At 37.7% G+C, this 10708-nt stretch overlaps 2 protein-coding genes across 10 annotated transcripts; one reads left to right on the top strand and one right to left on the bottom strand.

The window, feature by feature from the left end:
• Window positions 710-10702, bottom strand: LOC109851570 (zinc finger with UFM1-specific peptidase domain protein). Of its 9 annotated transcripts, none has more exons than XR_002249893.1 (9): window positions 10577-10702; window positions 10100-10172; window positions 9912-10005; window positions 8241-9103; window positions 7928-8042; window positions 7707-7802; window positions 7515-7622; window positions 5674-5821; window positions 710-1227 (listed from the first exon to the last, which is right to left on the bottom strand). XR_002249893.1 is itself a non-coding variant. In XM_020421771.1 (8 exons), the coding sequence occupies exons 2-7, from the start codon at window positions 10153-10155 to the stop codon at window positions 7539-7541; spliced, it is 1308 nt and encodes a 435-aa protein (XP_020277360.1). In that variant the 5' UTR covers window positions 10156-10172; window positions 10577-10702; the 3' UTR covers window positions 710-1227; window positions 7506-7538. The 9 variants fall into 9 exon arrangements, 6 of the variants coding, with proteins under 6 accessions (XP_020277360.1, XP_020277359.1, XP_020277364.1 ...); XR_002249894.1 differs by having other exon boundaries at window positions 5691-5821; XM_020421771.1 differs by lacking the exon at window positions 5674-5821 and having other exon boundaries at window positions 7506-7622.
• Window positions 1234-6916, top strand: LOC109851571 (ABC transporter B family member 10-like). Its single transcript, XM_020421776.1, has 6 exons — window positions 1234-1721; window positions 1808-2121; window positions 2657-2880; window positions 3496-3880; window positions 4214-4615; window positions 5123-6916. The coding sequence occupies exons 1-6, from the start codon at window positions 1456-1458 to the stop codon at window positions 6598-6600; spliced, it is 3069 nt and encodes a 1022-aa protein (XP_020277365.1). The 5' UTR covers window positions 1234-1455; the 3' UTR covers window positions 6601-6916.

Here is a 10708-nt window from a genome sequence, read left to right as displayed (position 1 = left end):
CAGTCGCTAACGACGAAGAAATCGAGCGGGAAAGCGAAAACGGCAACGGCGAGAGAACCCCGTTACCAGCAGAAAACAAAGCCTTTCCGTTCCGTAGGCTTCTCGCGTACGCAGACGGCCTCGACTGGCTTCTCATGGTGTTGGGTACGTTGGGCTCGGTGGTGCACGGGATGGCTCAGCCAACTGGGTACCTCTTGCTCGGAAAAGCTCTCGACGCGTTTGGAAACAATATAGATAATGATGATAACGTAGTCAATGCTCTGTACAAGGTAACGCACGGCAAAAATTTGTGCTGGGTTTCATGTTTCTTTTGTTTGATGTCGGAGTTGTTGGCGTTCCGTTGATTGTGTAGGTTATCCCTTATGTTTGGGGTATGGCACTTGCTACGCTTCCTGCTGGATTTGTGGGTGAGTAGTAAGTCCTCATTATTAACTGTCATTTGGCAATGGATTAAAAAAAATGGGATAATTTTTTTTTTTTTATATACCAGTTGCCAATAGAGCTTTACAAAGGCTACCATTATCTAACGATTATAACTAAATCAAAATCAATCTCCCAAAACCCTGTTATTTGACGCAAAATTTTGAATCATCAAGTTTACGAAAAAGTAAAAGTTTGTTGGGGTGTAAATAGATATTCAACTTAAGCCAACTGTTGCAGAGTTGCATGAGAAAATCCCAGATAATTATGCAAGCTTATCACTTTTCAAGGGGGAAAAAATGCCTACGTTCTCATACAACATAATTGTGGCAACAATTAATTTCCTTCGATTACAGTATCAAGCTGCTTGTTCTGTTTACTCCAAGATTGCATACAATAACAAGAACACGTGAACACAGAAATCTCATGCTGGATGTACTCCAGCGAAAGGCAACTATCACGCTTGAGGCTGGCATTTCTCGAAGCAGTTCTAACCCAAGATATTGCAGCTTTTGACACAGATCTCACCACAGGAAAGATAATTACTGGAACCACAAGCCACATGAATATCATACAAGATGCAATCGGCGAGAGGGTGAGTAACTATCCTCCATTATATTACCGTCATTGGCTAACATATATAGCTCCTAAAATGAATTAATTTTGACCCCTCCCAGATGGGACATTGCATCTCAAGCCTCTCCACTTTCTTTGTGGGTATCGTAGTTGCTTTCATCTGTTGCTGGGAAGTAGGCCTTCTTGCTTTGTTTGTGGTGCCACTGATTCTTGGCATTGGAGCTACATACACTGGCAAAATGAACGCATTATCGGTGTTAAGAGTGGGATATTTATCGGAAACCACGACACTTGTAGAACAGGTGATAATTCTAGTTGAAACTCCTCAGAATATTTACTAATGCTTCATGTAATTCCATTAAGCAAAGATTAGATAAGTATGGTGTGAAACTACATTCTTCGAGTAACCAATTGAAAGGTAGAATACTTGCAAAAAGTTATAAAAACAAAAGCGTGTGAATGCAGACATTAACCCAGATCAAAACTGTCCTCTCCTTCGTTGGTGAGAGCTTAGCACTGAAGTCATTTGCTCAGTGCATGGAGAAGCAGTACACAATGAGCAAGAACGAGGCAGCAATAAAAGGACTGGGATTGGGCATGTTTCAAATGGTAACATTCTGTTCCTGGGCATTGATTGCATGGGTGGGAGCAGTTACAGTTAAAGCAAATCGATCTCAGGGAGGTGAAACCTTAGCAGCTGTCATGAGTATTCTCTTTGGAGCCATGTAAATATTCCTCAAGATTTTAAATCATTTAGCCCAAATTAACTAACTCCGAATAACTAAATATTTCTTATGTAATTGAATTTCAGATCAATCACTTACGCAGCGCCAGATTTTCAAATCTTCAACCAGGCAAGAGCAGCAGGAAATGAAGTATCTCAGGTGATAGAAAGGAAGCCGGTCATAAGCTATGAAATGAAAGGAGAGATTCTAGATAAGGTTAATGGAGACATAGAAATAAGAAATGTGTACTTCTCATATCCATCGCGTCAGGATAAGCTTATACTTCAGGGGTTCTCGCTGACTATACCAGCAGGCAAAGTGGTTGCTTTGGTTGGAAGTAGCGGGTGTGGGAAGAGCACCATAATTTCCTTAGTGCAAAGGTTCTATGATCCAACTGAAGGTTTGGTTCTAAATTCAGATCTTTGAGGCATGTATTAGGATGTTTATCAACTTGCATGTACCGAAGGGAACGCCTTTATTCCCAACTTCATTTTAAACCTAAACCTGTATTCTTACATCATGAAAAGGAATTGACACATACCATTTATTTTTTATTATATATAATAATTCTAAAGACCACAGACATTATTATAGAGAAAATTCTGTCGCCAGCGTTTTAGATAGCAATAATATCAACTAAATGGTTATGGTTTAGATTGTAAGCTTGATCTCTTTGCACCCACATCCGGAACCCAAAGCTAATGGCATTGCACTTTGGATGATGGCCATAGAAAATGCCTTGATCCATCATAAAAATAGCCTACAAGAATAGATATAGAATCACTATTAACGTACTAATTGATATTAGCAGTTATTCCATTCTGTATATTGATAATTCTAAAGCAGAAAACATAAAAAACTGTTGTAAGTTGTAACTAGATAAATTGGGGAATGTTGTGCTCTAGACGAGTTAATATAGCAATCTAAATTGGCAGGTGCTGTTCTCATTGATGGTCTCAACATCAGGGACCTTGATCTGAAATTTCTCCGAAGAAATATAGCAGCAGTTTCGCAAGAGCCGTCGCTTTTCTCAGGTACTATCAAGGATAACCTTAAGGTGGGAAACCTGGAAGCAAATGATGAAGAGATAATTCAGGCAGCATCAACAGCCAATGTCCACTCATTCATATCCCAACTTCCAAATCAATATTCCACAGAGGTAAGGTTCCAAATTTACGACTCATACGGAAATGTAATCACCGACAACTAAACATTACATGTTGAGAAATATTTTGATAAATCTTCATAGAATACTTCAAACCTAGAAAGGTTTCCACTTTATGGAAGTATATAAAACAATTGATTGATGCAATTAAATGTACCAATTAGGAGCTGTAGGACCTTAATTGATGAAACAGTGAGAACTAGAAATAGACTGAAAGAAAATGGATGAGGTAGTGAAAAGAATGTCATAGTGGTGCAGTAACTATGGAGAGTAACAGAACTGAATGAAGACGTAGGATTCACCGAGTTGGCAAGGATGAGATTTGGAACAAAGGCTTTGTTGTTGTTGTTGTTCTTGTTGCCGATGAATACAAAAAAGGCATGTATTTTGCATTATCAAGAGTACTGTTTCTGGTGTTTCTACATAAAGTAAATTTATATGGGCTGGATACAGAGCAGTGATACCTGATAGGTACCTTGATACCTTTCTAAGATGCATCCTATATCAAATTGTATCCTGATAGCCATAATATTCTTAGAATCCTCCTATACACTACGCATTGTGATTTATTCATCTATAGTCAACCATGTTTAATGAATATGGTTTCAGGTAGGTGAGAGAGGGGTACAGATTTCAGGTGGACAAAAACAGAGGATAGCCATAGCAAGAGCCATTCTTAAAGATCCTCCCATTCTTCTCCTCGATGAGGCAACCAGTGCACTAGATTCAGAATCTGAGAAGCTAGTTCAAGGTGCACTCGAGAAGGCAATGCAAGGGAGAACTGTGATTCTGATTGCGCATAGAATGTCAACAGTTGTGACTTCTGATATCATTGTTGTTGTAGAGAATGGAAAGGTGGCACAAGCAGGGAGCCATAACGAACTGCTAGAAGGCAGTAAATTCTACAGCAGTTTGTTTAGCATGCACAACATGGAGGCTGGAGAAAATGAAGATACTAGAGATATAGGAACAAGGCAAGTGCAAATACCAAGCAGTCTTGATTCTGGAACAGTTAAAATCCTTATTACTAATTTTTGACATTAAATTTTAGAAAAGTGCAAAAACATCTCAATTTGAAAAGATAAAAGAAGGATAAATGTCACTGATAAACAGGAACGAATGGATTTACTCCTGTACTAGAATAGCAAAATCTGAAGTGAGATAAAACTCTGACAGAATTCAAATAAAGATCCTAAATTGCAGAATCAGATAAAGTAGTGAAGTACAAGAAGAAAAAGGTAAGAAAACTTATGCATTAAATTAACTTCGCCATTTCTTTGAAATGGGGAAAACAGGTATGCTGGTGATACTGAGGAACATTCAGAAGACAACAACATTATTATGGAGATTTCTGAGCTCCATGAACAATCCAAGGAACTGCAGTGCCAGTTGGGTAGTCCTACAAAGAAAGAGATGCATAAAACAAAAAGAAAAGAGGTTCCATTCCTCAGAATCTGGTTTGGGTTGAAGAACGCTGATTTTGGAAAAACTATTTTGGGTTCTTTTGCAGCAGCTATCTCTGGTATTTCAAAACCACTGTTTGGGTTTTTCATCATGACAATAGGAATTGCATATTACAAGCCAGACGCAACAAGGAGAGTAGGCTGGTATTCACTTATGTTCACTGGAGTTGGATTTCTTACATTAGTCACCCATGCAGTGCAACATTATTTCTATGGTATAGTTGGGGAAAAGGCCATGAGAAACCTCAGGGAGGCTCTTTTTTCAGGTATACTATCTCGTCTTTTCTTTTCTTCCTCTAATTTTGTATTCTCTACAGTCATCATAATTCTACTGCAAATTTACAGACACGTTTCAACCTCCATGTGTTTTTTCTGTCGCCAGGACCTCTTTTGTAGTTAAATATATCAAAATGTTATGTTCAGAATTTCACATGTATAAGATTTCAGTCCGTAATAAGGCCGTTAATAACCCAAATATCATCTGTAGCCTAACTGCCATACATGAACGCAACAGGAAAAGCGAAAAATAGAGTTCCATGCAAGGTTCTAATGTTCCATCACACAACTGATTTACGACTTCTTCTTAATACATATAGTAAGTACTTAAAGTTTCTTCTCTGGAAGGTTTTCAACAGGATTCCAAGCATTTCTCAAAAGAGAACTTTCCTTAAATATTTTGTATATCACATTCTCAAATGTAACACGACATCATGGGCATAAGAAAAGATTAGTCATTTATTCAGCAAAACAAGCTAATGTTTTGATTCTTCTAGGTATACTTCGAAATGAGATAGCTTGGTTTGAAAAACCTGAGAATAGTGTGGGATTCCTTACTTCACATATTGTCACCGATACCTCCATGATCAAGACCATTATATCTGATAAGATGTCAGTTATAGTCCAATGCATCTCCTCCATTCTAATAGCAACCACTGTCAGTATGATTGTTGACTGGAGAATGGGCCTTGTTGCTTGGGCAGTTATGCCTTGTCATTTTATTGGTGGTCTAATACATGCAAAATCAGCCAAAGGGTTCTCAGGTGACTCTGCGGTAGCTCACCGAGAAATTGTTTCCCTTACATCAGAGTCAGCAAGCAATATTAGGACCGTGGCATCCTTTGTCCACGAAGAACATATACTAAAGAAAGCCAAGCTTGCTCTACGAAATCCTATGAAGGCTAAAAGGATAGAGAGTATCAAGTATGGGATTGTACAAGGGGTGTCACTATGCTTATGGAATATTGCACATGCCATCGCCCTATGGTACACCACAGTTTTGGTTGATAAGAAGCAATCGACATTTGAGAATGGAATTAGATCTTACCAGATTTTCTCACTTACTGTTCCTTCAATCACTGAGCTATGGACTTTGATCCCCATGGTTGTCTCTGCTATCAGCATACTGACACCAGCTTATCAGATCCTTGACCGCGAAACTGAAATTGTGCCAGATAAGCCGGATGCTACAGATTCTGAAAGGATCGAAGGAAAAATTGAATTCAAAGATATCTGTTTCAACTATCCGTCAAGGCCAGAAGTAGTTATACTAAATAAATTCAGTTTAACAATAGATTCTGGTCTGAGGGTGGCCCTTGTTGGGCCTAGTGGAGCAGGGAAGTCCTCTGTTTTGGCACTACTTTTAAGGTTCTATGATCCTTGTGCAGGACAAATTTTCATAGACATGAAGGACATAAAGGATTACAATCTGAGATGGTTAAGAAAACAAATAGGGTTTGTGCAGCAAGAGCCCCTCCTTTTTAGTTCCTCAATTAGAGACAATATCTGCTATGGCAATGAAAGCGCTTCAGAAGCTGAAGTAGTTGAGGCCTCCATAGAAGCAAACATTCACGAGTTTGTAAGTAATTTGCCAAAGGGGTATGACACCATGGTGGGAGAAAAGGGTTGCCAACTTTCTGGTGGGCAAAAGCAGAGAATAGCCATTGCGAGGGTACTACTAAAGAAGCCAGCAATTCTGCTGCTAGATGAAGCTACCAGTGCACTTGATGGAGAATCTGAAAAAGCTGTCATGAGAGCTTTAGGATCAGGTAAAGGAAGAAAGTTTGGTGGGCCACTGTTCAAAGCCACTCAAATAACTGTTGCACATAGGCTTAGCACAGTAATTAATTCAGATATAATAGTGGTGATGGATAAGGGCCAGGTGGTTGAAAAGGGTAACCATCCAGCTTTGATATCAACAATTGATGGTGTTTATTCAAGATTATTCCATCTGCAAAGCCAGATGGAAGGTTAATCGACCTCTTGTATTGCTATACTGTAGTATAAGAATTGCAGAGTTCCAGGATATAAAATGAAGGTATATTGTTGCTATTTTTTATAGAAGCATAATAGAGGAAAGGATATTAGGTTATCCGATTTGGCATATGAAAAGAAGCTAAAATTTCGTCATAATTTATACTGTGTATAATTAACTAGTATTAGTTATTCAGATAAATCAACAGAGTTAGCCTCCTGTAACTATAAAAATTGAAATAAATATTATCAGTAGTTCTAAGCTGTTTCAGCATGGTTCTTGTTGGATAATTTTTACTTCCCATAAACCAGGCATAGATTACAAACCACTAGGGGAACTCATCATCTATTCTTCCCATAAAAGAAGCAGGGTTGATTATTTTGAAAGCCTAACAGGTCTTACATTTCAATGAGACTAGTGAAGAATCCTGTCAATTCTGCCACTAGATGAATTTGCCAATGCATTTAATGATAGTACGGAAGATTTGGTATCAGTATTTTAATGTTAATAAGGTGAACGAAGACATGCAGACCATTCTTCAATTCCAAACCACCCATATAATTTTGGTGTATATGCTTATTACAACAATAGATAAAACTATGGTAACAGATTAAATAAGAACTAGTGTTTACAAAGACTATTCTATCTGAAATCACATACTGTTGTATGGTAATGTTGGCAGTGGAGAGACTGAAAATTGTATGTATGTATGCATGCATGCATGCATGTCATGCATGTCATGCATGTATGTACTTGTGTACGTACATACATACATACTTTTATATATATTAACAATTTATGGTTGCTAAGACAAGCTACATGTCCAACTCACTTGCTCAGGTAATAACATAGGAACTGAAATGAACGCCGAAAACAATACGAAAGGTTAAAGCATATAAAACTACCTCACTCACCTTCATGCTATTTAGACCAATCTTTTATAATCTTACACAAATGCTATCAATAGTCTTGAGCTGTTCCAACTCTTCTCCATTCGCAGTCCCAGGATCAACATAACATAACTAAAATGTAAACCATATAATTTATATCAGGTTGCCTCAAAAATAACCAAGGAGAGATGAAGAATATCAAGAGAGTAACAAGACCTGATATTGTGGCTTTCTCAGTGTGTGAACCCCTCGTTTTATTAGTTGTTGCCACCCCCTGTTAGTAGTAAGACATCTTTCCAAATCTGCAGTTCTCTGCAGCATTAACACAATTTTGTTAGACAAAATATTAATACAGAGACTTCTGAAACCTTAGCCCAATAGTCAATATGATGGTTTAATCTACACAAAATTTAAGTTGACAGATTCTGTGATCCCACCTGGGCAGGGTCCAAAATCAAAAGAGAGCATCGGTCTTGAGATCCATTTTTTCCCTGCTGCTTTTGGATTCCAACAATAGTTCTTGAATGGCCATAATGCTGGAAGTACAAAGGCCTATTTGGAAGTCAATGTAGTATTTCACTATTACAACAAGCTTAAGCAACTTAAAAAACAAAGAAGAAATATAACAAATGTCTGGATACATTAACATGAGAGAAAATCATATTCTCAGATCAGTTACGAGGCATCAGTCTAGTAACCGCCCACCCCTCGATAGACAAAAGTGAAGAGAAAGAAAAAGGACGGACTCACGTTTTCTCACTTGTCAAAACATGTTGTTTGTTGTCCGTGCTTCCATGATTAGTAAAATAATTCCAAACCCAATCGATGAGGATCTGATGACCCATGGACTTTCCTTTATAATCATTTGAACTATCGCAATCAACCACAGTGCTGTTGCATTTTAGGTGATTAGACAAATCATAATGTTCATCATGAGATCCAATAGATGAAGACGTAACACAAAAATCATCATCTTTCCTTTGATGTATAAACTTGTCCATTGGCCCATAAACATGCTTGCTTATCCTTTTACCTCCTGAATATGATATACTATCAAAGTCTACAATTCTTGCTCGAAGCCCAAAAGAACGGAGAAGTGTGGCACACTCTGTGGTCCCAATCCATTTTCGTGAGCCATAAATTTTTTGATTAAATGAATTTGAGCCAGTTTTATCAAACCCTCTCTCCCAAGCAATCTCAAGCCATCTCTGGAGCGAAGGAATGTCAGGAACAAATCCTGAACCACCAAACATAACATCCCTTGCTTGTTTTCTTACCATCAACAAGTGAGAACACATCATTTGGATGTTACGCCATCCACAGCCCCATCCAGAATCTTCTGATGCAACACTCTGATAGTGATCGATATAGCCGGATATTACACTTTTAGAAGCTTTGCTTTCTGATTCCAAGCACCTTTTCAGCAAGGTCATAAGACCACCTTCAACTTTGTATAATGTGCTTTTAATTTGTAAACCAACCAAACCATATATCTTTTCTTGATCAAAATTTTCCAAGTAATGAGCTTCACTGTGATTGGAGCAAGGGGTGCTAGTTTGACCAGTCCAATCAGAGAAAATATAAGAAGGCTCCGCATTATCCAATTGACTATCCTGAAATTACATATAGATATATTTTTGAAACATGTGAGTTATAAAAAAAATAAAAGTAAAAAGTGATCATGATAGTCCATTAATTGATTTCAGCCCAGACAAGAGTATTTCATTTTCAATTACCAATCACATTGCCTGCAACTAAATACATATTCAAAACGATAATGGATCTTGTAACCAAAGTACCTAATAAGATGTGAGTCCTTTTCTTTCCATAGGCCTGCATTTTCTTTAGGCGTGCACTTTTTATGCAACATTGCAGTTGAACTAGAAATAACAGGATATCATCCTTGCATTTTCTTTAGGCGTACACTTTTTATGCAACATTGCAGTTGAACTAAAAATTAACAGGATATCTTGGATGTAGGGAAGGGCAAAAGACTATGTTAGTAGTAGTTTTAAATCCCGTGTTCCATGAGTAACTAGTCGGCTCTTTGGAGAAAGGAAGGAGGCACAGTTGATGCAAATTGTGTAATGTTTAGATTACTAAAACACATCTTTTAAAAATGGGAAAATTACAGAAAAAACTAGTAGGAATAAGAAAATTCCCTGAAATTTTAAAACTACACTCTCACCCTCTCCTTTTTTTTCTTTTCCATCAACAAGGGCCACATGAGTATCATGGACCAATATCTTGGTGGAGGCCATTGCGATCTGCTTTCCTACTCTCGTGTCCGTTTCAAATTTTTATATTCTCTTGCATTCTCAAATGATAAAGAATCTTAATAATGATTCAAAGGACATAGCGAGGATGGTCAATATGCTAGCAGATGAAACTAAACAATATAGGAGCTCTAAAAAATTGTACCACGAGTGAAGAGCTCGGGGAAGCTAGTGAGATTTGTTTTGCCAATTCTATATCCCTTGCAAGTTCTTCTTCCACTAAATGATTGTTCGCGTGCCTGCATAGTGCATACGATCAATAGAGGAAAAAATGTTTTTACTTCTAAGAAAGAAAAAACTGACATTTGACAGAAATAAATCCAGAGGTTATACCATTCGAGCTCAGTAACCGGGAGCTCTATATGACAGAAAGGGCAAGATGCAAGCATTCTTTACTATCAAATTCCTGCGCCGAAGAAATTAACAAGGAAACATGTAAATACTTAAAAAAACAATACGTTTATGTAGAAATGAAACTAGCATAGGTTCTTAATTATTTCCTCATCAGTCCTTTACCCTATGGATTTCTATTCTCTCTCTATCTTTCATTCAAACACATTGTGGGCACAATCCTATTTACTATTTATGGAAGTAAATGCAAGCTCATTTCTATATCTGTAAACTCTAAGCGATCCCTTGCTGAAACCACAGGATGATATCCTCGTCATTTTACATCAAATTAAATTTAAGAAATTATGTTTCGACTCCTCCGTTGGGTTTCGAAAGCAGAAAATCAAGTTAAAGTACCGAAGAACACCACCCAAAAAAAAGTCAAAATTTGAGCTTAAATAGGAAAGAAAAAGAACGTACCCGAACTTCGATGAGCGTTCTGGATCCTCACCTTCTCTTGTCTTCACCTTTTCCTTTTGGAGCGTAATTTCTATGCAAAGAATCGATCTTTGTTACAATCATCTCTCGTCTTCATCCTTTTCCTTTTCTCCT

This window comes from Asparagus officinalis, chromosome 8, assembly GCF_001876935.1.
Source record: "Asparagus officinalis chromosome 8, Aspof.V1, whole genome shotgun sequence".
Lineage (NCBI taxonomy): Eukaryota > Viridiplantae > Streptophyta > Magnoliopsida > Asparagales > Asparagaceae > Asparagus > Asparagus officinalis.
This window is presented reverse-complemented; position numbering and strand designations above follow the sequence as displayed.

Bases quoted from the DNA above. Each gene is read 5' to 3' on its own strand.
- LOC109851570 (XM_020421771.1), bottom strand. From the start codon at position 10,155: ATGCTTGCATCTTGCCCTTTCTGTCATATAGAGCTCCCGGTTACTGAG. The intron at 9,104-9,911 runs GTACAATTTTTT...ATGTAATTTCAG, and splicing joins CCCCGAGCTCTTCACTCGTG to GATAGTCAATTGGATAATGC. The intron at 8,043-8,240 runs GTGAGTCCGTCC...ACTTCCAAATAG, and splicing joins GTTTTGACAAGTGAGAAAAC to GCCTTTGTACTTCCAGCATT.
- LOC109851571 (XM_020421776.1), top strand. From the start codon at position 1,456: ATGCAGACATTAACCCAGATCAAAACTGTCCTCTCCTTCGTTGGTGAG. The intron at 2,881-3,495 runs GTAAGGTTCCAA...ATATGGTTTCAG, and splicing joins CAAATCAATATTCCACAGAG to GTAGGTGAGAGAGGGGTACA. The intron at 3,881-4,213 runs GTCTTGATTCTG...AACATTCAGAAG, and splicing joins GCAAGTGCAAATACCAAGCA to ACAACAACATTATTATGGAG.